At 43.3% G+C, this 27,991-nt stretch overlaps 1 protein-coding gene across 2 annotated transcripts; it reads right to left on the bottom strand.

Moving 5' to 3' along the window:
• Window positions 1-3: 3 nt before the first annotated feature.
• myh11a (myosin, heavy chain 11a, smooth muscle) lies at window positions 4-27,701 on the bottom strand. Of its 2 annotated transcripts, none has more exons than XM_041964998.1 (41): window positions 27,565-27,701; window positions 23,894-24,258; window positions 23,341-23,497; window positions 18,687-18,714; window positions 15,090-15,189; window positions 12,878-12,970; window positions 12,704-12,767; window positions 12,172-12,270; window positions 11,704-11,847; window positions 11,493-11,588; window positions 11,185-11,303; window positions 10,912-11,064; window positions 10,623-10,796; window positions 10,284-10,457; window positions 10,071-10,185; window positions 9,602-9,795; window positions 9,201-9,322; window positions 9,027-9,096; window positions 8,764-8,924; window positions 8,412-8,520; window positions 8,105-8,236; window positions 7,663-7,869; window positions 7,369-7,506; window positions 7,136-7,259; window positions 6,848-7,019; window positions 6,466-6,678; window positions 6,077-6,221; window positions 5,730-5,936; window positions 5,509-5,613; window positions 5,241-5,393; window positions 4,787-5,035; window positions 4,364-4,576; window positions 3,998-4,210; window positions 3,742-3,903; window positions 3,264-3,392; window positions 3,089-3,177; window positions 2,877-3,000; window positions 2,587-2,795; window positions 2,299-2,407; window positions 1,973-2,145; window positions 4-1,094 (listed from the first exon to the last, which is right to left on the bottom strand). In XM_041964998.1, exons 2-41 carry the CDS (start codon window positions 24,233-24,235, stop codon window positions 965-967), a joined length of 5,910 nt encoding a protein of 1,969 aa, XP_041820932.1. In that variant the 5' UTR covers window positions 24,236-24,258; window positions 27,565-27,701; the 3' UTR covers window positions 4-964. The 2 variants fall into 2 exon arrangements, with proteins under 2 accessions (XP_041820932.1, XP_041820924.1); XM_041964990.1 differs by lacking the exon at window positions 27,565-27,701 and adding an exon at window positions 1,566-1,598 and having other exon boundaries at window positions 957-1,094; window positions 23,894-24,256.
• Window positions 27,702-27,991: the final 290 nt, after the last annotated feature.

The following is a 27,991-nucleotide window of genomic DNA, read 5'->3' as shown; positions in this document are numbered from 1 at the left end:
TTTTTTCAAAGATCTTTATTCTTGTGCAGGTGGTTCAACAATTAATAGATAGGATTGGTGTCATGTAAACATCAGTTGATTACATATAAAATGATCAATGAGAATGAGTTTTGTTTCAGGTGATCAGGGGCTTTTTGAACATGTACAGTAAAAAAAAAAAAGCATAAAATTCAGATGCAAGTTCTGCTAAGTGCCCAATATTGAAAACTGGTTTGTGCTTTTATAGTTGGGATTACCCTCAACCTTGTCTGACCTAAAACATTTGGGCATAACTGGGCTTGAGTAAATAATCTAAACATACCTGGACACAAGAAAGGTGCAAATAATATAAAATGGTGACGTTAGGAAATGGTTAACAGCTAAATATTTGTTTGTTGGGGTACAAACGGCAGCACTGACTGGATGCAGACTGAGTATAGAAATAACTTTCTACATACCGAAGTCTGTTAAACCCACCTCAGTGCTGCTCTGAAACACTAACAGCAGTCACAGGCAACAGGACAACAGTCGCTGATAATAGTTACTGATCCAAAGATTTACATGATGTCTCTGCTTTAAGTTGTAAGGTGACTTATTGTGGAGACCCGAGGCTTTGCTGGCAAGTTAGCGTGGTAATTAGAGGCGCCTATTCTTGTGTACAAAAACCTGCCATAAGAAAGAATCAGTCATTCAGTGCAGTACAAAACAGTGTAAATTAAAAAATAAAAGAAACAGCAAATCACACGTCAGCAGAGCCACCAAAACAACTCCCCAAGTTGATATCAAGTCCTTCTGATTATTGTGTGTCAAGAAAAGGTGCTCTGAGACAAGAAGATAGATCAGTACGCTACTGGAAATAGGAGACTATATGTTTTGAAGTGATATGGAAGAACTAGATAGCACAATAGGCGTTGAAGTTATTCTCTGTTGGGAGTGGCAGACCTTGCCCTGGTAGGTAATCTTAAATCTCGTTATTTGATGCACCTTACTCCGCGGACTTGGTTCCATTGAAGTCGCCTTGGGAGTCGGCCTCCTCCTCTGAGGCATCCTCGACCACCCTACGGCCTCCGCCCATACGTCGAGGTGTGCTGCCAAAGGAGGGCTCATTTCCACGTCTGACATACCAGAGACGCACACAAGACGGAGATACAAACACAGAAACACATCCCCGGGGTGAGAGGAGTGGTAGGTGACTGAGCTGGTTAAAGTTTGTTTGAAAACCACTCGTGTTGTTGTGTTGATGAATTACAGGATGTACAGGTTATGCTCGGGTTACAGGTTAAGCACGCTGGTTATCTTTGTAACTCATTTGACTCCTGGTTCAGGAAAATGAGTTTGGTTTATGGCAATCAAACCAAGCACTGAGAAAAATATGGCCACCAGTTAGAAATTAATGTAATGGAAAGGTCACTTTCTACCTAACATTTTCTTTTTTTCTAAGGAAATCACGGTAGCTGATGAGCCATATTTCTCTCAGTAACGCTCAATGAAAGATGTGATAGCATTAGGAGTGTGTGCAGGGGAATGAAGACTTATGGTAAGTTGATAAGAAATGGTGATGGGGTAACTTTTAGGTGCAGAGGTACCTGCTGTGTTACTCCTTGGGTTCAGGGTTGCCTCTGCAACAGAGATGGACACCATTGTTTTGCTTGTGCTCAGTAAGGCCACCGTACTAAATCTTTCTGAATGCTTTAAATGTGTTTACAACCCTCTGAAGATGACTGTAGTGACAATATGCTCTTCAGCACACAAATGTCACAGACCCGAGAACAGTTAACAATGTCCGAGTTGATTTATCTTGTGTGAAAAGATGTATTATATGCATATTTTACTTATTTGCAGACATCCTCCACATAGTGACTGTTTGCCATTCTGTTCACTTGTCTTACTGCAGTATCTGTGTGCTGTCACAAAAAGCTGAAGACAAAAGAAACGAACAAAAGCAAACACTCCACCTAGCCAAGAGGAAAGACAGACACACACTTGGTCCTACCTGAGTTTGCTCTTGAGAGAGTTGACCTCGCGGCTCATGGCGTCATTGGCCTCAGTGGCCTCATCCAGCTCCCGCTGCAGCTTCCTGCGGGCGGCTGTTGCACGCTGAGACTCCTCCTCCGACTCCTCTAGCTGCCGCTTCAGCTGCTTCATGCGGGTATTCGACTTTTCAGCCTGGTGAGCGATGGGAGGAAATATAGCTTTGTTTTTAATAGACCATCCCAGCTGACAATCCCACTGCACTGGACATCATCCATCACAAATATGGACACACATACAAAAATGTACAGACTCGTGCTTGAGCATGGTTGCATTAAGTGGTCACACCTGGTCTTTGTACTGCTCTGCTTGTTTCCTTTCATCCTCCACCTGCATTATCAGGTCCTTCAGCTTCTTGTCCTTCTGGCGTATACTCTTCGCAGATGCCTGCTTCTCCCTGGGAGAGGACAAAAGAGTTCAGTGAGAAACACCGGAAAAACTGATGTAAAACCTTCTCAGGTGAAAAACTGAAAGCTAAACTATGAAAAAGGAAATGAAAAGCACTGTACTGTCAGGAGTGTACTGACACAAAACCGTTTTAGCAGACTTATTCTTTGATTCTTTCTCTGTTCAGACCTGTTCTCCTGCTCCAGCTGCTCCTCCAGCTGTGCCACTTTAGCCTCCAAGGCGGTGATGGAGGACTTGAACTTGGACTTGACCTGGTTCTCCATCTCTTGGAGCTTGGCCTTCAGCTCCTTGTTCTGGCGCTCCATCTGCTGCCGGGCGCTCTCGTTCTTCTGGGAGGTGCTGCGCTCCGTCTGCAGCTCATTGTTCAGCTGATCCGCCTGTGGAGGGAGAGAGAGGGGTGAGGCCTCTGCACTTACCGAGCCCTTTATTGACTCAAGCAGCTGCTACCGTCCGGTCACCTGCTGCGTGCTCTTCCTCAGCCTGTCATTGAGGATCTCCATGTTGCTCTGCTCTTCCTCCAGCTCCTCCTCAAGCTGGGAGATCTTAGCCTCCAGGCGACGTTTCTCATCTGCCAAGGCTGACCTGGAGTACAGTAGAAAGAAAACGTCACCATCATTTGTTTTTTGCGTTCATTCCAAAAACGAAGCAACAGAGGGAAATATCCACCCACTTTCCAGAGGAGTTGCTGGCCAGCTCATCGGACAGCTCATCTCTCTCGGCCTCTGCCTGCTTCCGTGCCCTCTCAGCTGCAGCTAGGTCCTAGAAAACATATTGAAGATGACTCCTTTATATCAAGCCTCTGTTCTCAAGTAAGTTGCTGCCATGGCAGGAGTCAAATGTGTTACCTCCTGTAGCTGCATGAGCTCAGCCTCTAGACTCTTGGCCTTCTTCTCACTCTCCTTTGCAGTAGTCAACACCTCCTCTCTGGCTGCGCGGGCGTCTTCCAGCTCCCTCTGGAAATCCTTCATCTGGGCCTGGCGGGATGAAGAGAAATGGAGGCCACAACGGGAAGAGCAATGAGACAATCAGCATCGGAATGTGATTCATCTACCAGGTATATTTAAAGTACTAATGCCAGAGCTTTGACCTGAGGTCAACATTACATATATGAGCTTCCAGCACATAAACACACCACTCATAAGTCATACAGTAAGTATCAGGTCCCAGTAGAAAAGTTTCCAACATGCACAAAATAATCACATAGATGCAAAAAGCAGTAAATGATAAAAGCAAACATGTGCATCTAAAATCAGATCCAATAAAACTGCACAATGTTTAGACAAATAATTGTCCTGTGCAGTTCCTCCACCCCCTCCCTCTCACCTGGAGCTTGCGGAGCTGTTTGATGGCCTCATCTCGTCCCTTACTGGTCGTCTCGATCTGTCCCTCCAGATCTTTTATGTCCGTCTCCAACTTCTTCTTGGCTGCTGTGGCCAGGGCCCTCTGCTTACGTTCATCCTCCAACTCTGTCTCCAGCTCACGAACCTGCGTTAAATATGCATCATTGTTCAGACTACGGATACAGCTGCTGTGATAATCTCTTATTGTGGATCAGATTCACATGGTCCTGCCTCTTTACCTGCTTGACGAGCTGTCTCTTCTTCTCCTCTCCCATCTCATCTCGTCCCTGGAGGTCCCTCTCGAACTGTGCCTTCAGGGCCTGCATGTTGACCTCCAGACGCAGCTTGGCATCCTCAGCTGCCTGCAGCTCGTCCTCTAGCTCCTCCAGCTGGGTCTTCATCTCTTCCACCTGGGCCTCCAGGCCTCGCTTGGACTTCTCCAGCTCGTGGACCTGCCATCAATACATTGCCAAATTAACTGCAACATTTTGGTGAAAATAGCAGAGACATGCGACCAGTCTAACCATGAACTTTGAGGTCAGTCCCCTATCTCATGTGTAACACAGGCAGTGATGTTTTAAATAAAACACTGTTCCAGCACTAACATTTTTTCCCACGTCATCCTTGGAGCTGATCAGGTCCTCCATCTCCATCCTTAGGGCCTTGTTGGCTCTCTCCAGCTCCTCTCTGGACTCTTGGGCCTCATCCAGAGCTCTCGCCAGGGACAGAGCCTTGGTCTCCTTCTCTCTGGCCTCGGCTTCAGCCCGGTCTCTCTCATCTGCATATTTGCTGGAGATACTCTTCTCCTCGGCCAGCATCTGGAGACCAGACAGGGCAGAAAACCATGAGAAAACCGACGTGTTTTAGGTCACAGTAATAACAGAAGTTTTCATGCTTGTATGTGTAATTAATGAGTCTTTCTTTTTTTAAATGTATATAGAGAGTGATTAGTGTAGTGAAAAACGTTGCACCGAAGTATTTTTGCGGCATTTATTTCTTAGTGTCACCAGTTTTCTGACTGAACAGACCTGGTCAAACTTCTTCTGCTTCTTCTCCAGGTTCGACACATTCTGTCTCTGGTTGTCCAGGTCCATCAGCGTGTCCTCGAGCTCCTGCTGCAGGCGGTTTTTGGTCTTTTCCAGCTTATCAAATGCAGATGCCTTCTCCTCAAACTGGGTGTTCGCTGCCTCCAAGTCTCTCTGTAGACGTTTCTTACCTTCTTCCAGCAGCTCGATGTTTCCCATCATTTCCTCCAGCTTCTTCTTTGAATCTGACAGCTGTGGACAGAAGAAGCCTTTGTTAAGGCACCAATTACAAGACAATATATGTGGCTTTTGTTCTGAGGTTTGTTCATCCTTCAGTTTCTCTGCAAACTTCTTTAGACCTCCCGCTTGCTTCTCACCTACAGTAAATCACTCAAATCTCTTGTTAATGACTTGTAGATTAACCTGTAAATTGGTGACCCCTAGTTTGAACTCTGACCTGAATGTTTAGGGTGGACACGTGTCGCTCCACATTTCTCTTGGCCTCCATTTCCTCTTCAAGCTGCTCCTGCAAGCTATTCTTGTCGTCTTCTGCTTGCCGCAGCTTTGTAGAGAACTGCAGTTTCTGACGCGTCTCCTCAGCCAGCAGTTCCTGTAGCGGCACACAAGGTCAGCAAACATTATGCAGTGTATTTAATTGTCCCAGAAGAGGTTACACATAGACTGTATCAGGATTATAACATACACTGTTTCAGCTTAAACTTTACCTGTGAGTCTTGGAGTTGGGAGGAAAGGCTGCTAACATCTTTACTCAGTTTGATGTTCTTGCCCTCTGCTTCATTCAGTAGGTTCGTCACACTCTCCAGTTCAACCTGTATGAAGACAGAGATGAGGTTTCTAGGACATTTCAGCACACGAGTGTGGTAGCTTTTAAAAAGGGGATGCTTTTTTATTAACAGTATTGGTGTAATTACTATTAGTCATTTACAGTGATCTTGGAGCAGCGCTCTCCCAGCTCGGCCTTCTGCTTCTCGCTGTCTGTGAAGCGTGACTGCAGATCTGCCACCTGACCTTCCAACTTCTTCCTCTTGTGCTCCCCGTCCTGTTTGGCCTGGCTGAGTGAGCGCACCTCCATGGTTAATTCTGATGTCTCTTTCTCCAGAGCTTGTTTAGCCTTCTCCAGATTTGACTTCACCTGAGCAGCAGAGAGAAAATACAACATCAATACCCTGTAAGAAAAAAAAATGTTGCCCCTCAGAAACAGTATCAGTGTAAATAAAAAAGCTAAATGACACCTGATTATTTATAACACTGTATGAAATGATGCAGGCCTACTCGTTTGGACTGCTCCAGCTGCTCGGTGAGCTCCTCTACAGCCTGGGTATGTTTCTGTCTCATCTCCTGTATTTGGGACTCATGGGTCCGGTTCTCCTCTTCGATGGCTCTCTTCAGCAGGGTCACCTCCTGCTCACGTTTGGCCCTGGATGGATGGATCAAGCAGATGTTTGTCATGTTTAGTTATCACCTCTGTCACACACCTCGACAGTAGACAAGCTTTCTAAGAACAAAGAAATATTTATGCTTCTTGGTTTGCAGCAGTGGTGGTCGTCAATATTCATTTTCTCTTGAATGAACTGTCCCTTATCTGTAAACTCTTCATATGTGCTAACTTTATAAAATCCATTTGAATACATATTTGTATAAATCTGTATTATATGGCCGACCTTAGTTCCTGTTGTGTGGCAGTGGTGTCCAAGGTGTCCTCTAGCTCGGACTTGAGAGCCTCCAGCTCCTCCCCGAGGTCCCGTTTGATCTTCTCGGCCTTGTTCCTAGCCGCCCGCTCAGAGTCGAGGTCCTCTTGCAGGTCGGAGATGTGTCCCTCCAGCTCTCTGATCTTCTTTAGAGCGTTGTTCTTCTGAGCTGTCTCATCTTCTAACCTGGGAGGAAGAAGAGTGCATCGACGAGGATATTTGTTAGTATGAGAGAAATTACAAAATTGCACCCAAGAAGTTAAAAATGTATGTGGTGTACAGGTATGCAAGTGTTACTCGGCTTTGTGGATTCAGGTGTATTGGGCACTATTTTTGTAACTTCACAGGACTTCACCTGGCCAAGGCGTTCTGTAACTCCTCCTCCTTCTTTGCAAGCTGGGCTTTGAGGTCAGCGATCTGGGCCTGCAGGTCAGCTATCTGCTCTTGCAGGTCATTCGTCTCTGCTTCCAACTTACGCTTGGCCTTATCCAGCTCCTGTCGACCCTTCTCTTCCTTTTTCAAGCGGACTGGAATTACAGCAGAGAGGTAGCAGTTACCATAACTGTTATTCTGAACTACGAGTGTGGCTGTTTGTGATATCAGTAATGTTGTGTGTTGGTGTTAATGCATGACAAATGATTACCCTCTAATTCTGATATCATGGACTCATGTTTGTTTTTGAGCTTGGTGAGGTTCTTTGACTTCTCCTCTTCCTCTGCCAGGTTGGTACTGAAGTCTGCAATCCTCTCCTCCATCAGTTTCCTCTCCTACACAACAGAGAACAGGTAATTTAATTGCTCAAGTCTACATTCTTCTTTCGATACAGTAACTCTATTAGTGACTGACCAATATAAAGGCCTGTTTAACCACATTTACCTTCAGCAGCTTGTTGTTCTGGTCCTCCATCACCAGGATGTCATCCTCCAGCTTCTTGATCTTTCCTTCACAGGTGACCTTCTCCAGCTGCAGCTTTTGGCGGGCATCTTCCTCCTCCTCCAAGTGTTCTTCCAATTCCTGAATAAGGAATACTGTAGCTTCAGTTTCTGCAGCTATTTCACCACATGATCAGAGCGTACAGAGCTGTGCTGGGGCATAAACAAGGTGAAGCTCCTTATCTATACAACAGCAACAAGAAACAATAATTTATGAACAAGAGACTGATGTGTAGACCTGCATCTGCTGTTGCATCTTCTTCTTATCCACTAATAGCGCCTGAGCACGTTCTTCCTCTTCATCCAGTCTTGCCTCCATCTCATGAAGGATCTCCTCCAACTCCTGCTTCTTAGCTGCCAGTCGAACCCTCATCTCCTCGGCCTCAGCATACAGCTCTGTCTCTGCTTGAAGCTGCTCCTGCAGTGCGTTCCTCTCCTCCAAAACCTGAAGCAGATGAACAGGAGCAAAACTGGGCTCAGCTTCATTGTCAGTAGATTCCCGGTAGACTTTTGACAGGAGCTTATTCTTATTGGTTTGGTTTCTCCCATGTACTGAATAACCACTGAAAGGGGACATGAAATGAGTACTCCACAGAAGTTTAAATGGCTCTGACAGCATGTTAAAGCAAAGGAAAGTTTAGAAATGTGTTTGCATCATTGTTGCAGATTTCCTCATTTACCGATGTGTGTTTCAAGGAGATCTCCTTCAGCTCAGATTCAAACTTGACAGCAACTTCTTTGGCTTTCTGCAGCTCTTCCTCCTTCAGACTCATCTCCTCCTCCTGTCGGGTCACTTGCAGCAGAGGCTTGACCTGTGGTTAGGGAGGATGGGCAACATCACAGTTTTGAAATAGGGTAAAGGCAATGTAAGTTTGTAAATTATGTGAAGAATTCATTCCAAGACAACATTTAAACATTAAAAAAAAGCATCAAATCCAAGTTTATACTGTCCTTTCATGGCATTCCTATGCAGAATGATGAGCTGACCTTTGTGAAGAGCCTCCACCACTGCCAGTTCCTTAGTTTGAGGTAGGCAGCACAGTTCCTCTGGATCACTTTCATGGCTGTGAGTTGCTGTTGCCTCTTGGCAAATGCCCTTCAGAAATACAACAGTGAAACCAATACATCATGTATAATGTAAAGCAAAGTGTTCTATTTTCTACTTTATAGCAATAAAAACTGCAAAAATGTACAAAAAAGTCACAAAAGTGACTGTCAAAAGAAGAGACAAAAAATACTGTCAAAAAGATTAGATGTACTGAACTTGTAAACAGGGTAACACAGACAGCGCAATTCATTAGAGGGTAAAGTATGTGAGAGGAGCCTTGTATATTCATACTTTCTGGCCAGGAAGCCTCTAGCCTGGGCCTGGAAAGCAATGATGACCACAGTGATCTTCAGATCTCTCTCCTCCTCCAGCTGGGCCAGCACTCCGGTGCGGAAGAAGATCTTACTCTGTCCAATCCTGTACAGGTTGGGGTCCAAGTCCAGATGCTTGATCTATACAGATAGGAGATCAGTGAGAAAAGGGAGGCTCACACAGGATATGAAAATCTCTGAGAGAAGGTACATTTCAATGGAAATGAAAACGTATGTGTTTACCATGAGGCAGCAGGCTTGTTTGCCATCCATGAAACCTTTGGGGATAGCGTTAGCTGCCAGGATCTCGTAACTAAGACACAGGAAAAAGACAGAGAGATGTTGATAAAGGTTTACAGACGTATTATAAACTCCAGTTGCACTTAAAGTTATTGAGTCTCCTCTGGTACCACTCACCGCTGGCGGAACTCCTGGAAGACGATTCTGTTGGGAAATCCTTGTCTGCAGATTCGGATCCCCTCCAACACACCGTTACACCTCAGCTGCTCCAGGACCAGGTGAGCATCCAGCTTCCCTGCCTGAGGAGAGCAGGATTTTAATTTCATTTCATGAGGGAAATACATATGCATTACTCATTTCGTTTATTACTTTCTAAACACCCATATCTGACCTGGCTATCCTTCAGGGTAGCAGAGAGGAGGAGAGACTAATGCACATCTGACTGGTCCTCTGCTTGTGAAGTTTTATAAACACTCTTTAGACACTAACTTTTTTCTCACTGTGTCGATTAGTCTGCATCTTGAACGGAACTTTGCCATAAGAGACTCAAGTGGTAATGACATTGCACTTTTCTTTACCCTCTTCTCGTGGTTGGGGATGATACATCTGACGAAGTTGGGCTGGGTGTTGTGCAGTGTGGTCATAAGTTTGGCCAGAGACTCTTTGTAGAGCTGTCCCACCGTGCGGAACATCCCCTTCTTGGTCTTTGAGGCGCTCGGCATGGAGCTGTCTGACATCTTGGCTATTGTGTCAAGACCCACCACTCTGTCCGCTGAAATAGACAACACATCATTACATTAATGGGAAAAACGTGTTGAACTTGAAATGGTCGAAGTGCCTTTTAGTTCCTATTGTACATTTAAAGCCTATGTGTACAATTTCATGCAAATATAACGTAGAATGTTTTTTTTGATTTATTCATTTAGTCTGTTAACATGTTTCCTATGTAAGTCAACTGTTTTAAATATGAAATTCTGTTTAATATGGCTGTAAATGATCCCCCTTATATAAATGTAACCCATTGTTGGAAAGCTATGTTTGTCTCACTGTCTTTCCAGAGGTCTTGCACAAACTGGCTGGAGGAGTTGCTGAGCAGCGCTGTGACGTTGTCATTTAGAGGGTCCATGTTCTTTGTCAGCCAGGCTGTGGCGTTATAGTCCACCTACAAACAAAACATCAATGTTTTTGACCTTCACTTAAACATTGCTTTACAACTGTCAGCAATCATTACAGCAACTGTTTTTTTCCCCTCATACTCACCCTCCCAGCATAATGAAATATAGAAAACTCTGTCTTGTCTTTGAGCTGTTTAGGTTTGGCAAACTTCACATGGTTCCCTTGTGTGTTCATGAGTTTCTCCACAAAGGAGATATCTGTGGCTTTGGGGAACCAGCACTCTTCATCCAGCAGGGCCAGGATGCCTGGAGGGTTGTTCTGCAGAGAACACACACTGATTATTAAGTTTGACCAAAACATCAATTAAGACACATCGTACTGAACCACAAAACATCTGTACTAGGCAGGAGAACGTACTTGACTTGACCTTTGAATGAAGTGGATTTAAAATGACATGGCTTTTTCTGTCTGACTGCTACTCACCGGTCTCTCGATGAGCTCAATGCAGGGCTGCAGGTCGAGCCCGAAGTCGATGAAGTTCCACTCGATGCCCTCCCTCTGGTACTCCTCCTGTTCCAGGATGAACATGGTGTGGTTGAAGAGCTGCTGCAGCTTCTCATTGGTGTAGTTGATGCACAGCTGCTCAAAGGAGTTGTCCTGCAACAGAAAACATAAAACAGAACTGAAGAATACATATCATGCATGAACATTTTTGATAAGATACACAACAGCTTATTGTTTTGTGACTCATCAGTGATCAACATGTCCATACCTCAAAGATCTCAAAGCCGGCAATGTCGAGGATTCCCAGGAAGGAGGCTCCCTGACGTTTGGTCTTGTCCAGGGCCTTGTTGACTCGGGACAGGATCCAGCGGAACAGTCGCTCAAACACAGCTTTAGCCAGGGCTTCGACAGCAAAGTCAGCCTAACAAATACACACACACAGAAAATATCTGATGAGAGACAAGCGTGATGGGAACTGTTCGTTAAATGCAGTATTAGTGTTATTGTTCTTATGGTTTCACACAGTGCCCCCCCGTAGTACCTGCTCTTTGGTCTGTGCCTTCTGCACCACCTCCCTGCCCACTTTGATTCGAGGGGTGAGGATGGCACGGGTGAAGTCTGTCACATTGATGCCCTGCAGGTGACACACCTTCTGGGCCGCTAGAGACAGAATAAATATGTTGGTACACTTAACTTGAGTATGTTTCTTCTGCTTTTCTTTGAGCTGATGTTTTGTTTCCCTGCTGTAGATAAAATTATTTGAAATCTACATTTTGGTTTGTGAAATTGGTAAAAGTTGATAACGACATGGTAACATGTTTTTAATTGTGAGAAACACTGATGTCTAACCCGTGTTGTCTGGCATGGTGGCCTGCTCCTGGTTCCTCTCTTTCTTGAACTCAATATTTCCCAGCTGCATGACTGTGGAGCACACCTTCAGGATATCTGAAACATGGCGAGATTACAGTTTAAGAAACAGTGGTGGCACTTTACCTAATCCCACTCCAAGCAGTCTAATCTTGCCAAGATGAGTTATTGTAAAACGCGTTATCACTGATACCGAGTCTCTCCTCTTCGGTGAAGCCCATGATATTCATGGCCTCCATGGTCTCTTCATACATCTCATCATCTTGCTGGCCGGGGATCTGAACATGGCCCGCGCTCAGGAAGCGGTAATTACTAAAGGGCTCCAGAAGAAGCTCCTCTGAAAAAATAACACGCAAAGTTAAACAGTCAGGGCATGTTTTCTCAGCTTAACTTTATTATCATGGTTTAACTTCAGTAGGACTACATGAGCCTCTATGAGTTGAGGAAATTCTTAAACTTAAGCCTTAAAAATACTTTTAAAATGAATGACAAACGGAAACCAAGACTGACTCCCTCTTCTCTCTGTAAGCTTTGATTTGAGAAACACCAGACATATCAGTGATGACATACAACACGTGATCAGTTAACCTGCAGTGAGTGTTCAGCAGGTGTAATATTACTGAGATTATGCAAAAGAGAAGAGCACTATGTTTTAACTGACCACGTGTTTTGTCCTTGGCACCGGCGATCATGTAGTAGAAGATGTGAAAAGCTCTTTCTGTCTTTGCTTGTCTGATACAGCGAGACTTCTCCAGCAGGTCTGACAGTTTCAGCTGTTAAAGAAAACATTTGCAAAACATCTACTACACATGAAATATCCACTTCCCCCTCTGAGATATCAATTATGTAAGACAAAAACAGACACATAAATAAGAATAATAATATACAAGTAACACATGACACTGGCAGCACTGGCAGTACACATTAAAGAAGTGGTAAATAATACAACTTTGAATTACATATCTAAGAACACATTTTATAAGGACCATAGATAGTGAAGTATTGTAAAAGTCAAGCACAAATTCAATACCTAAAGATGAAGAAAATGCTTTGAAACAAAGTAATCCCATATATACTATACTGTATGTACTAAATATGAGATATCTTTAAGGCTTTCTCCCTGACAAATGTGCCTTTTTGCCTTAACAAAAAACACTTTCCCAGAGTGAGAAAACCCCACACATGTAGGATACAAGTCTCAATATTGGCTCCAACAATGTAGCCAGTCACATCAAAGTTGATACGGATGAATTTCCCCTGTGAGAGTGATAAGGAAAGATGTTCCAGGATGAAATGGTGTGATTAACAAAAGGTGATGTACAAAATATAAATTGTAAAAAAGCTGTCTGGTCAAAGAGCACACTCACAAATCGGGAGGAGTTGTCATTTTTGATGGTCTTGGCATTTCCGAAGGCCTCCAGGATGGGATTGGCCTGCAGGAGCTGCTTCTCCAGCTCCCCCTAGTGACGACAGCGATATACAGGAAGATCACCATTATACACTGGTTGGTTGTGAAGGGTATGTCATGATAGGTGATGATCAGTGAGGATAAAGTGGTTCTAGGTGGGTATGGTTTGGGGAAGATTAATCAGAATACTATCACTGAGTGACGAGATGAAGGACTTAATTATCTGAGACACAAGACAACTCCTAAGTGATCAATAAATATCCTGATTTTTGTACCATGGCCTACAGACTGATGATGATGATTGATGATGTGGAAACAGAGAAGGAGATGGAAGAGTGAGGTGACGTTTGGTTAGGTGAGGCAAAGCCTGCTGAAGTCCTGCCGAAGTCTTTGCATTGTTGGCAAGTTAAAATGATTCTGATGAACAAACAGCTGCGATTTGCTTCCAGCGTGACTCGCTGCAGAGCCTGAGGAGCTGTGGGTGGAGCTGGGTGATGGTCGGTAAATGAGGCAGACACCCCGTCCTTCTGCATCGAGCTAATCCACCTGATCAAAGGGGCCTGTGTCAGCCCAGCATCAAGGTCTGCAGACCTCTACCTGAAATACGCTCTCACAAAAAACACTCCCTTCAGATACGCTGTAAACGAGCTAAAGCCATGCAGGGCACAAACTGTGTTAATAATGGTGAGATGAACACAATGATGATGATTAACGGAGGACGAACCAAGTTCACACATTTGCTAACTTGTCTGTGTTCACTGAACTTAATTTCAAGTTCTTACTCAGAATGTAACGGTAAATTTAAAAAAAGTAACAAGGCAGTGATTTAACAAAAAGTCTATTAGGGTGATCAAAAGTTAATCTTTTTTAAATGTTTAAGGAAAAACAGGAAAGATACAGACCGGCCGAAGAGGCGCAGCTCAGAGTTGGCAGAGCAGAGAGGAGGGTCCTGCTAATTTAAGTAGCTGGGGGAAAGAAAGGGGAGAAAAGAACAAGAGAAATAGAGCACAGCAAAATGGCAAGAAGTGACAGCTGATGGGAAGGCTTGTTTTTAAGAGACTGTTCAAATAAAACGCTCAAGCAGATAGCTAAGGTGCAGCTGGCTCAGTCCAAATAGTGGTCCAGGAGAAAAGAAAGTGAGAGCAGAGAAAAGAGATCGACTGTTTAGGTGAGGTCCGTGGGAGCCTCGAGGACAGCCTGCTGGAGGCCATTTCCTCTGGGGCAAAGGCCCTGAGGGTGAGGGCAAGCATCAAACAACCCCAGAGCAACACCACAAACCAGCCACAATCTCGTCAGGAGCCGGGACACCGTCTTACTCAGGTGTGATCCTGTCTGCAGTGCTGTTCAAAAAGAGCTTTAGCTGGAGTGACTGAGCTCATTTTATCCTCGTCATGGTGTTGAAAAGTCAATACAGTCTCACGACATGGGTGTTTTTCCACATGGTTTAAAGCACAAGGTCCAGTTAACACAACAGGACAGCCAATGCCGCACCTCAGGGCAAATGGCAGGTGGGAGGTGGAGGAGGTGGGGAGGGGAGGAGGGTCGTTGTGTTTGATAGATAAAAACAGGAGATGGGCATGCTCACACTGTGCTCGCTGATCTGTGAGAGATCCTTTCACTGCCAGGGAGGCTCCAATCACATCTCCGCCGGCAGTGAGAGGGTGTTCATAAGAAGATGGACGACACAAAACTCAACTTGATAAACCAGTTCAGGAGTATGCAGCACTAGACGTCCTTCACTGAACATTTGAGTGACTGCGGGTCAGTACTATGATGATAATCATGCAGCCTAAGCCAACTCTTGTTGATTAAGATACAGAAATGTTAAACACCTTCTAATGCAAGAACAGTAAGATCTGGGATCTTGACCCTTGGTGTAGGAAAAAACAACAAACAGAAAAGAAAAATTTCTGGGCAACTCAGTGACACTATCGTCATGCACTTTTCTAACCTAAGGAAGGAACACACACAAACACTACACACAAAAACACACTCCAGGCATTCCCCTTTACTCACGTAGGCAAACTGTGATCCTGATTGTTGCTATTTGGAGGAAATGGCGATATACAGGATTAAACTGGGCAGTTTCCTACACATGTTGAAGAGTGAGGGAACTGGCTGACAGATCCGAACCTTTTAATACAGCATGATCTCTTCACACAGATACTTACAGTGCTGCTGTCCTTCTTGCCTTTGTGTGAGGAGGCCACCATAGCCAGATACTGGATGACCTTCTTGGTGTTCTCTGTCTTCCCAGCACCAGACTCTCCGCTGGAGAGGAAAAAGTGAGAAGGGGATTAAAAGGAGCAGAGGAGAGATAGTGAAAGGGAATGAGAGAGGACATGAAGATAAGCAGCACTGACGGGTACTCTGTTCACAGTTCAATAACTCCGTTTAATTGAATGGAAATCATGTGCAGCAGAGATAACTACATCAACATCTGACACAAAGCATAATGTTATTGTTCAGTCTGCCTAGTACACACCTATCCCTGTACGCCCAGACCCTTTTACCAACTATCATCTTCATAATCACAGCTATTTATGGGGAAATGTGATTTAAATGTTTTCACTCACAAAACGTTGATTTATTTCTTAATCCTTGGCTGTCTGTAAACAGCACAGAACTAATGGCCTGAAACTTCATAGCAACAAAATCAGTGTCTACATAGCTGGAAAAAAAAACTCTTAAACATGTACAGAATTATTAGGACTTGTATGATAGATGCCCTCAAACCAGGCTGAAACCTCAAAGTAAAAAATGTAGCCTACTATCTGTTAAAAGAAATTTATAACCCAAACTTTTTCAAACAGAAGCAGGAACACATTCTTTCCAGAAAATGATCTTGGACACTTAGAAAGACAGAGTTGAATGATGCCAGAGCCACCAGCCAGCAGTCCGACACACAGGCACATCCTCAGACATGGGTCCATAAAAGGCAGGGGATGCTCCCTGCGTTAGGGCTTGGCAGCTCTGAGAGGAATCTAATGACTGTCCTGCTCAGGTTTGGTAAGGACATCCGACATCCACTGAGTTAACAGGGTCAGAAACAGCTGTGGATCTGCACTCTTCAGCAATATCCTGCCACTTTATGGCCACAATATCCATTCCATCAGTCCAATCTTTCACACACACACAGAATGAATATTGACAAAGGAAACTGGTGACCCTGCTGAGATGAAATGTCAACATCTCAAGACTGGATTAAGCTGACTTCCAGCTATTTCCCATGGCAAATTCTTGCTACTGTGTGGAGGAATCTGAGGAATATAATCACAGCTGGAATCGCCAGAATACACTCAGTGACCAAGAATATGGGAGAAACCCATGTAATGCAATCCAGCAGAACAGCTCTGCAGTGTGTGCTACATTTTGACATTTTTGCTGTGGTTGTACTAGAGAAGTGCCTCTTCAGTTTTGTGATAATTACTGAGGTTGTGTTGTTGAAGACATCTTAATAATGGGGATTCCTTCCTAACTTTCAGAACTTCTTTCAGCAATAGTGAGTGCCCTGGCCTCTCAGTGCACATCAAGCCTGACTGACTGTCCTAATTAACAAACTAATTAAGACATTAGTCAAAGAATCATTTTATGCCTGCATACCTCTCAATGCATAACACAAGGAGGTGGGAAATTACTATTTAATCTCTGTTGCATGATACACAGACGAGTTAAAACAGATTCAAGGGGCAACAAGAATTCAGACTTATACAGCTAGCAAATCTCATCAGATCATTTATTCCGTAGGAGGAAATTGCTAAAAAAAACAAGTATTTAGTACAATGTAGTTAATACATCTAGTTGTTTTTGGTGTGTGTGGGGCCAATCTGTGCCCTCAATCTATGTGTCTTGTTCTCTGCATTTTATTCCTGTTTTTAGGTAGAATAGATAATTTCTTAATATCAGACCTTTGAATTTGAAGTTTAATCATGGCCCTGGATATTGGAAAAGGAACCAGTAGTTATTAAAAGATATTGTTTTCAAAAGGAGGTATTATTACTCTGTTGTGTTTGTTTATTCTCTATTATGAAGTTTGCTCTTTGTACTACAAATGTTGCTGGAGTAGGGATACCACAAATCCCTAAACAGCCTTGCCAACCAGCTCGACCACCATGCATTTCTGATCGTCTGTGTTTTTAATGCATGCAGTTCTTACAAGCAAAGTTAAAACAGAAAATCCCTAAAATAAGAGTTACACGAGTCTCCTGACAACATTATAACGAATACTTCTAAATGTTGACTAAACTTAATGCTATATAGGTGCAAGACCTGATGGATTGTAGTAAAAACAATACTGCCAAGGAACATACAGTGCAGTGCAATTAAACTCGTGTGCACACACATGCAGGAGGAAAACGTCATACATGACATTCCATGTATCGCAGCAGAGACATTTCTCCCATATATGGCTCCAGAATGAGACCAGCTGTAGCTCAAAGGGACATCTTAACATGACTGTGCTGCAGACTTTGTATCTCAGTTCTACTGTATCATATCACTTCCAGTTTAGCACTCTTTAACAGTTTTAAATAATGTCTCTGTTTTTCCATTACTTTTCAGCATACAGGCAGGGAAAAATACTGACAAACTTTTCCAGAGTTTCCCTCTGATAAAGAAAGCTTGATAGTTGAGGAAATGGTCTGATGTGATTAAAGATTTTGCGGCATCCTGGCTCAGTGCTGTTAACTTAGAATAGAAAGAGCCTTGAGGGGGAAGAGCCCTTCCTTTCATATCCTTTACTGGATGCTGAGCAGCAAAGGCGCTACTGTGAGCTCAAAACTAATGAAGGAAATAACACAATCTGTATTTGAAGCTTTACCGACTCTTTGATACTAATCGGCCAGTTTAAATGAGTGTAGTGGACTGAAAGATGAACACATTGCACTGTGTAGTTGTAGATCCATTTAGGGATATCTACTGTTGAATTTTTGCCATTCATATTTGGCCTGTCTCGACCAGTTTGATATAGAGCATGCATGCAGCATGAGTCTGCCTCTCATGTGAGGCTTTTTTAGTGGAAGTGGACAGAGATAAATACAGAACACAGTATGAGAGTGGAAAATTAGTTTATAAAGAGAACCCGAAGTGGCAATAGTCTCTAGAAAAAGTAGGCAATACAGAATATTTGAAATAAATTATGACCTGGGAATACATACAACATATAAATCCTATAAAGTCACTAAAACAGGACAGGAAAATTAAATTGATGGGTTAATTAAAATCCAACAATCAGACTCTTACTGCCAGACTAAGGGAGGTCGTTTGTCCCTGCATGTCTGATGGCCCAGTTCTCAATAATTAGTTTGGAAAAAAATCCAAAACAAACAAACAAAATGGGAGGCCATTTGGAGGGCTAATCTAGTTCTCCCATCAGGATGCAGGGCATACTTCCTGACAGAGGGTTTGAGAGGGGAGCGGGGCCGCAGCCCACTGGGAGCGCTGCGAACGCATTAACACTCATCCAGTTTGGCTTCTCCTGAATACATCACACAATTCACTGCAACATAACCTAACAAACCAAAACATTGTGCATCCAGCCAGCAACCTCCTTCGAAAAATATCACTGTTTTATTATGAATGATTTCTTGCTGGTTGAGGCAGGGTGCTGAGAGACCAGAGAGGCATCTCATTTGTTTAACTCTGTATTTACACAAGCATTATGTAACTGTTCTTCCACACATACACACATACACACATGCAAGCTTCCTTCTAGGACTAATGTGATGTCGAGGAAAAAGGTTAAGGAAAGTCAACAGATTTTTACTTACGTGCAGAGAATGGACTGGTCCTCACGATCTGTAGAAACAAAAAAAGTTTAGAGTGTTAGACACATTTTATGACCACTCATTCACAAATATTCAGTATGTCAGTGCCTGGATCACTTATAAAGGCATAAAAATGATGTGGTATACCAAAGGAATCTGCAGTAACCAAGATCTATTACATGGACTATGTTGTACAGCCATGCACAATAGCTCAGTACATTACTGTACATACCACATGTGAAACCACAAGCCTGTCTCCAGGAATAAAGATCAATCTAGTGTTAAACATAACACACCAGCTGGAACTCAGTTCAAGGCTTAGAGGAGGCTGTGTGATTTGTGAAGGCTCCCTCGTGTCTAAAGACACATGCAACTCCCACAAGTACTTTGATTTTTAACCATGAAAATCAATTCTGAATGTGCTGAGCAATGAGTCATTTCACCGTCTCCAAAAATACTCCTGGGAGAAAACACTGAGTCCATGTAAGGCTATTTTAGAAATGTACCCTTCAATACAAACCACCCGCGGGGGAACACTGATGGAAGGAAAAGATAACTTTGCTGTACGTTTTCGACATGAAACCTCTCAGTAGATGACAGTTTGAAGCGGTACTGCAAAAATGATCTTATGTGGGAAAAAGACAGTGGATGGACACCCTTCATGTGCAGCGTCATCGTTTTCATACTGTGATTTATCACTGTGTGTGTGTGTGTGAGTGTGCACACACACAGTTAGAGTGCGCAGCCTGTCCTGAACTGTAAACTAGCACAGATGCTGTTTCTTGTTGGGACTCTGACTTTGGCTGCTGATCCATTGCTTCCATTCCTTACATACACACACAAAATGCAATCTGTTTCCTCTCTGCACTTCCTAATTAAGGCAGATGGAGAGAGAGAGAGAGAGAGAGAGAGAGAGAGAGAGAGAGAGAGAGAGAGAGAGAGAGAGAGGTGGCCAGAGTTGCGAGTTTTAAAAACATCCAAAAACAACACTCAGAGAGCAAGGACAGGTTTTTTTGTCGCTGCTAAATACAAAGAATATTTTTCGTGACACTGACTCAATCATGTAAAGCAAGACCCAAAATCTGACTACATGGGAGTGTCAATGTCTCTGTACCTGCCCGTCATGTGTTGTAAATACACTGGGAGCAGAGAAAACAACACATCTGTCATCTACTGAAGGGGACAGCAAACTCCCTGCGGGAATTTCATATTTTCCTCTCGTGGACATCAAAGACTGAAGCACAGTTTCAGGGGAATGGGCTCTCAGCCAAGACTGCAGGAAGAATGTCTGAAAGCTTAGGAGCGTTATCTGGATTTGCTGCAGTTATGCACCACTTCCACTCTAACGTGAACTGTTCATATTATAGCACTCAGTGTAAAAAATCCTGCGTCATTAGTCACTACTTCATGGGAAAGCCCACTAATGCATCAACAATAACAACTCTCTGCCAGCCACAATGTTATGCAACAAAGGCTGAAATGGGGTTCATAGGTGTGCAGTTTTAGTCTCAATCTTTTGATGCTTGAGGACTCTTAAAGGCACGTATTCTACATTAAGACTGTAAGAGTGTCCTGGAGCATTGCAGTTCTTGGATATACATTATCCTTTGAAACAGCACCAAGACTGAAATACAAAGCTTGCCTGTTAAAAAACTGACACCATGAGACAAGCAAATCAAAACCTGCAGGTAATCTGTTCTTTAAAACCTTGCAAATTATGGACAGTAACTACCCACGTGTGGGGCCTCACAGAAATTTGAACCCATATCAGACAGTCTCTGCTGACTGTGCCAATGGCTGGATTAAAATAACAGGTGATTCATCTTTGAGTCTTTGAAACAATTTACCTAAGGGTTTACTGTAGTAAAATCTCTGGCGCATCTTAAAAGTCATTTTTAAAGATTTACTTGATCTGATGTGAGTTTTTATTACGTGTTTATTGCCTTTATCTTTTCTTAGGCATGCATTGCCTGACAATGCTGCATTTGCTTGTGCTGCTAACTGCTGTAAACATCAGTGTTTTACATTTGAAAACTGGGTGGGTGGTCCATGATCTTAAATATTAATTGTAATTCCATATACCATGAAGCTAAGCATAACATCTGATTTGTTTAGTCTTGAATAAATGCAGCAAATCAAGACACACTCTTTTTAATGTGCACATAGTGCCCTGGAAGATTCTTACATAAACTGAAAATGGTCTCCAAGCTGCAGCTGTATGGGTTGTTCTGCAGGGATGAGCTGAAGAAGTGAAATCCAAACACCATGACAAACACCAATCAATCCACCCCCTTCTTGTTTACTTGTGACAACTTGTTTACACCCCATAGCTGTAGCGGTAAATACAATAATTTCCTGTGTACCAGCCTGATGGAGTGTAAAACCCTCTGCTGCTCACATTTTAGTGACAGTTGCATTCTTAAATGCTGAGGCAGCATGAAGCATTAACAGATTAACAGATTCAGGATATTTATAATAACAACGGCAAAAGAATTCGGCAAATTGAACACAATCTTAACATTCACACGTGTTACAGTATATACACCCACGGATTAGAGCTGGATGTTGTTGCAGCAGCATTTCTTAGACTTCTTCTTTTCACATGAAAAGGAATTTCCAGATTTTTGTCCAGTATCATTCAGCACCACTTGAAGCATCAATTCCCATAAATTACATTAAATTAAAGAGACTACCAAAGAAGTGGAACTTTAAGCTCAGATGTTATCTTTCATAGTGTATCTGAACACACTTGTATAGCTTGTTTGTGTGTGTGTGTGTGTGTGTGTGTTGTAGCTAAAATGCTAGAGCTGAAGATGGCCAAGAAGGGAGTGCGTAATAATAATGCTCGTGGCAAATGGAGCTGTCTATGGCCTTGTTCAGGCTGCTAGCCCAAATCTGTTTTTTGGCATATCTAGATAGATTTTTAGAAAGTCTGGACCCACCCGAATTGGATTATGAAATGTCTTTTGCATGAACGTGACACACACAATGTCAAAACCAGAGGAAGACACAAGTGCATCAGAGCAGCTGAGCAGAATCCACGCTGCTACTGGCAGAGCTGTCTGGTGCGATGGAGGAGTTCTGCAACGCAAATTGACACCACGATTGTTTTGAGGATGAAATGATGGATCTCCATTTCTCATGCTTCTGCATTGGAAAGCCACATCATGATGTGTGGACACATAAATCTGATCTGATAACTTGCAAATAAAGAGCGTAGACAGTCTGTCTTAAAGATCTGATCCGAGAAACAAATCTGATTTTCCTGCAGTCTGAATAAAGCCTATATGATGACTTGCAATGATATGTTAGATTGAAGACAAGAGTTTATGCTTGTTTCTTTGGTCAAACCCTCCATCCGATCATTTATCATTTACCCTCCGATCATCCAAACTGAGCAACATAAAAGAGTGAGCAGTTATATCAGATTCAGAGCTTATGAACATTTCTAATAGTATGTCCATTTGATAAGAGAGGCAGCATGAGGCTCACAGTGGGCTCTGTAGAAATACCTAAATACCAGCCTGAGGGGTTGGTTGCTATGGTTTTGGAAGATTGGATAATACCACTTTCTTTGGAACTCCCTAAACAATTACTTCCTAACTGTACAGTAAGTCCCGTCCAAACATCCTGCTTCATGGTGAACCTCATCAAACCAAAGGAGAAAAGTAAAATCTCTTGCACAACAAAAATTCTTTATACTGACCGAAAGAGAAAAAAAACCAAACACTTTTTGAGGTTTGAATGAGGAAGGGGAGGCTGCTGAAACAGGAAATGTTTGACTGCCCTCCACCCATCTCTCAATCCAGATGTCAACTCCTCTGAGAGAGTATCCTCACGTCAACATGAAGTCCAGTGGGCACGACCCCCTGGAAGCACGAGAAACAGACTCTATGGGAAACCAGCTGCTCTAAAGCCTTACCACTGCATAGTTATCCAAGAGCCATTTACTGTAAGCACGACTCAGCCAAGGCCACTATCGTCACCTCTACAAGACACTGACTCTCAAATCGGCCATAAAATGCTCTTTTGTACTCCGTTCTTTCATACTCCGTGACCAGCTTACTTTGTAATGAACTGATGGTGGACAGGTGGAGCTACGAGGCTGACTGTGGACCGTACATAATGATAAACACAGTTCTGCTTTTCAAGCTATCGAGCCTGACAGCGTCGGCCAGTTTGTGGTTTTTATGAACCACTTCGTCAACATGACGGAGCTAAATGCTGCCAGCTGTCATCACTCAGGCAGAAGTGAGACTTTTCACAGCTGATACCACAGGTCGCCACACCGAGCTCTTAAAGCAAAAACACTTCAATTTGACAGACGTCACATGAAAACACATTCGGCTTAGCTATGTGTCTGAATTGCCAATAGAGTTATTATTTGGCTCGATCAGTTTCAGTTATCAAATGTTGCAGCTTATAACAGGATGTTAGCCCATAACTAATAGCCCATAGCTAATAAAGCTAGAAACACACTACCCTGCACAATTTATTTATTTCAGTTGACTGATTTGATTTCCATTTGATGTGATTTGCATTACAGCACAAACAAATGAATAACAACAAAAGGACCAGAAACAATACTGCTGCTCCATCAGAGAAAAACACGTGAGGTAGCTTTCACAAAGTGATGGGATTGGTGGAAACATCGTACCTTGCATCATGTTCCTGTAGGCATTATCTGCGATGGAGTAGATATGAGGGGGGACCTCATGTCGTTTCTTCCCTTTGTACATGTCAATGATCTTCTCTGAGTAAATGGGCAGCATTTTGTAAGGATTCACCACCACGCAGAACAGGCCGGAGTACGTCTGAGAGAAAAGACCACGAGGAAGATGAGGGTGTGAGGACTGTTGGTACATGTGTGTGTTCTTGTATTGCTATGATTGGGAAGACTTGAAAAAGAAAGCGATGATACCGACTGAAATACTGTAAAAATTTATAATTTGTCATAATATGACATATGTCTGTGCATCCATTTTTTAAAGAGATGTATTCAGAGTCAGTATTTGCTGAAACTTTTACTTTTATATTAGAATAAAGATTAGAAGATTAGGTTCAAATTCACATTAGGGGTCAGGGAATCAATAAAGTCATCAGAAAATCTTCAAAAATGTATAAATGCAAACATCTGTGTTGAGTTAAGCATTGGTATGGTGTGAGTGAATGACTGCAGGTGCACTGACATGTTTTTACTGTATACTTACATAAATAAGGCCAGAGAAGTACCTCTCACGGATATTGTGCAACACAGAGGCTTCGTTCAGGCAGGTGAGCTCGGCCATGTCCTCCACCTTGCTGAACTTTGGCGGGTTCATCTTCTGGATGTCATCCTTGTTGACCGTCAGCTTCTTGGCATTGTCAGCCAGCTCCACCAGCACCTCGTCACCGTGCTCCTCCTTGATGCTGGCCGCCTCAAAGCCATGTCTCTCCGATGGCACCCACACCAGCTTCTTGGCCGCCCAGTCGGCCTGAGCCATGGGGCTGTTCAGGAAGTCTTTGTCCACAAAGAGGAACTTCTCATCCTCGGTTGGGGCCTTCTTGGACATCTTGGGTTAAGGTGGAGGGCCAACTGTTGGAGGGAGAAAAAAATTGGATGTTGGAAAAGAGTGAACGATAATGGAAGCAAAGACAGAAGGGAGGTGAAAAGTAAGTAAGGCAGGAAGGAAGGAACTAATGTAGGAAAGAACAGAGGCAAGAGGGAACAAAGCACGGCAGGAAGGCAGGAAATATGCAAAGATGAGAGGGCAACAAATGAGCTTTTAACAAAATGTTAACATTTTACAGGACATGATATTTCAGCGATGTATCAGTTATACTTAACAGTATTTTACAGAAACATTTCAGAAATCAAATTTTATATGACACGTCATAGATAAACAAAGACTGCTAGTATCCTGTTCTTATTTTTGGAGAAAAGACAACAGTTTGTGCACAACTAAACACTGCAGTAAGTGATGAGTCCCTCGGTATAGGAGACATGCTATTAAAGTCGCCTCCTGCCTGTGACTGTAACTCGAAGAGTTAACATGCTTCATCCATCAGGGAGTTCCAGAGTGCAGTCATTCTCACAGACCTCCACCCCCTCTCGAGCCTACACTTTCACATACGCCACAAGGGACACACACAAACAATTCCTCTCCCTAATTTAGATAGAAAGATTGAGGCTGGGAAATTGATTTTTAATTAACTGACTACACACTCCGTGCTTTTTCTCAGCAGCTTTGAAATATAACCATTAATGTTCGCTGGCATTCACTCATACTGAATCATTAAGTCAGTGTTTAATTGACAACATCCATTTTTCCATGTCTTTCCTCCTCCATCTCTCTCTCTCTTTCTCTCTGTGGCTCTCTGCTAGGAGGCTACAGTCTCGTGCTGTGATGACCATATATGGACCCCTTCTCTGGAGCAGGACTCTTTTCTGCGGACCTAAACAGCAAGGCAAGTGAACTCCCAAACAAAGCCCATATAGGGAATAGTATGTCTCCTGCTGGCCTCGTCGTTTACTCCAAAATGATAACAGCGAGGCAGAGAGCCTGAGGGGTGCTCGGGGCTTTAACAATTGCTTCACATGAGCCCCTGGCGCCATTCATTTTTAAATGCAACAGGTAGTGGCTAAACTATGAACAAGTGTCTGCAACTCAGCCAAGTCTGGGAGTATACCTGCAGGGGGAGGTACTGTAAAATGCACAACAGTAGTTGGTGCAGGAGTTGTACCTGAACTGTAGAAGAATAAATCAGAAATAGGGTTACTGGCAAATATTTCAAATATATCACCATGTTCTGCAATATATGTCTGCCACCAACCAAAATTGGTGCACTGAGTCTAACGCTTCACCATATCACCCCAATCCCTCTGTACACTGAGACTGGCACACACTATAAAAGAGTGGGAACTATGTGAAACTGTGCCACAGAGCCTCCTGAGAAAGCCCACAAATGTACCCCAGGGACCTGCCACCCAGACCCCACTGAGAGATCTTAAATTATTAACTGGAGACAAAGACAGACACTTTCTACTAGTGAAAAACTGCAGAGCCAGTGAGTTCTGAGGAAACCAGGATGGGACCAGCTGATGTTTTGATTAATGTCTATTTCTGCAGATTAAAGTAAACAGAATTTTCCTGAGGCCCCCCATGCTAAAGCAACCAGGCAAGGTCCTCATGATCAACCCCTTTAACTTTCCTCACCAGTGTGGCTTCATGCCTTTGTATGAGCCTCCCGTCTCTCTGTCTCTCTCTGTTGTGTCAACACAGCTTTGCACTCGGCCAGTGTATCTTGAAGACAGCTGTCTGCAGTGGGGCTGATGGGATAACAGGTTGACACAGACTGACTAGAAATTTAAAGGATGACACGGGATCACAGCCGCCACAAGGCTCTGTTGTCACCGCTTGCATTGTTTGCCATGAGACTAAACTAGCCATGCATTATAATTAATGTGCTCACAGTCATACCATAAATTACTGAAAATAATATTAATTTCAACTCATAATAACACAGGAACGCCCTATGCAGCACACAAGCTGACTGCCCTGCTTAGTTCAGTGCAAACCATCACCTCAAAGCTGTATCACATGTCTGTTCAGATGATCAAATCCTTCACTATCATTAGATGTCAGCCACCATCTTTAAACATATCACTCCATGGCTGAGGCCCAGAAGAAACAAATAATAGAAATCTATGATGTGTCAAATAACAATCAATTCATTTTAGAGTCTCTATTCAAAATAACAATAAACTAGTGGAAATGTCACCCAGGAGACTGTGTGACCTTTCTGCTTGTGGGTGGAAGAGGTTGACCCACAGAGCCTGTGAATGATTTTACTCATTTCCTCTCTTGGCTGTTTCACAAACATTCTTCCTGTTACCATCGTGTTCATAAACCATGGCACATTAGGATTTGCACGATGATTAGGATTACAGCATGAAAATAATTAAATCATGGAGACTAAAATAGACGAATGACGACACTTGGCTGAGAGAAAGGTCCTACTTGAACCTTCGACTGCAGAACTATCCACTGAAACACAAATAAGACAACCAAATCAGCATATAACTTCTGTCTGTTCCAGTGGTGCCTTGATCAAAGGCGTTCATGGTCAGTGCAATGAAGTTAGGTGAGAGTAATGCTGGTGTTTCTTTGGGCTAATGAACATTTCATACAAATGAAGGTGGATATTACTGGACTAGGCATTAATCTCCATAACAAACAGGTTAAATTAGCTCCTTCAAAGCCATTACTGATACTGGTTTCATTGGTGACATGTGAAAGCTGCCGGGACTCAGTTCTCATCATAGAGTCTGCATCTTCAGCCACAACAGTCTGACAGGCGAGCAGCTTTATACAACCATATTTGGAAAACAGGAAACTCAATGGTTAGAGTCACGCCTGTGTCTGTACCGAGATATTCAGACCTGACCTCCCCTTACTTCCCCACTGTAAACTGCAGCGTAAATGCAGCATCATTTTTACAGTCCTCACAACCAGTTCACTGTCTTCTACACTTGATAAATACAAGTCTGTATAAATGACAGGTATTAATAAACTCAATAAAGACCTGAGCACATGTCTGGAACCCAAATGTTCTCAACTTATTCAACGAGTAATTAAAATAAGTGATGCTGACTGCAAAGAAAGACACTATTAAAACATGTCAGCTAATAAGCTAAAGCTAATCATCATTCAACTAATGTCTTAAACCAGAAAAGAAATATTAAACTTCCACATTTTTATCATCTTAGCACGTACAGACAAAAGAATGAACTCGTCTTCTTCAAACGCAGCCAAAGTTAGCAGGAGTGTGAGAGGGATGACAAGTGCACTGTCGCATCTCCGCTAGTGAAACGACACCCTGCAGTTCTCCATATACTCACATAATAAGAGGAAATTTGCGTCCAGGGGGACCTTTGGATTTGGAAAGTTAGGGTTTGGAGCGGCCGGCGTTGACGAGGTACTCCAAAAACGAACAGTCCAAATGACCCCCGTCCAATTCCGAGCGTTACCATTTAAACTGCGCACGGCTGCGCGAGGGTGGAGCCGCGCGAGCTGGCCCTCCTCCTCCAGCATCGTCTCGCGACGGGCAGCATCCAGGAGCGGGGCAGGAGGCAGAGGACATGCGCACTGCGGACACCGCTATCAGGAAGGTATGACATGAATGAGGAGGTGCTGAATGGAGAAGAGTAAAGCTCAGAAAAGTTCATATCATTCAATTCTCTCCCCTCACTGCCCTTAGTGGACTGACACACATGATGCTTATCTGTGTGCAATAAGGTCTCTGTATGACGGTGGTAGAACTTAATT

This window comes from Chelmon rostratus, chromosome 3, assembly GCF_017976325.1.
Source record: "Chelmon rostratus isolate fCheRos1 chromosome 3, fCheRos1.pri, whole genome shotgun sequence".
Taxonomy (NCBI): Eukaryota; Metazoa; Chordata; class Actinopteri; order Chaetodontiformes; family Chaetodontidae; genus Chelmon; species Chelmon rostratus.
The sequence above is the reverse complement of the archived record's forward strand: the minus strand, read 5'-3'. Positions and strand labels throughout refer to the sequence as shown.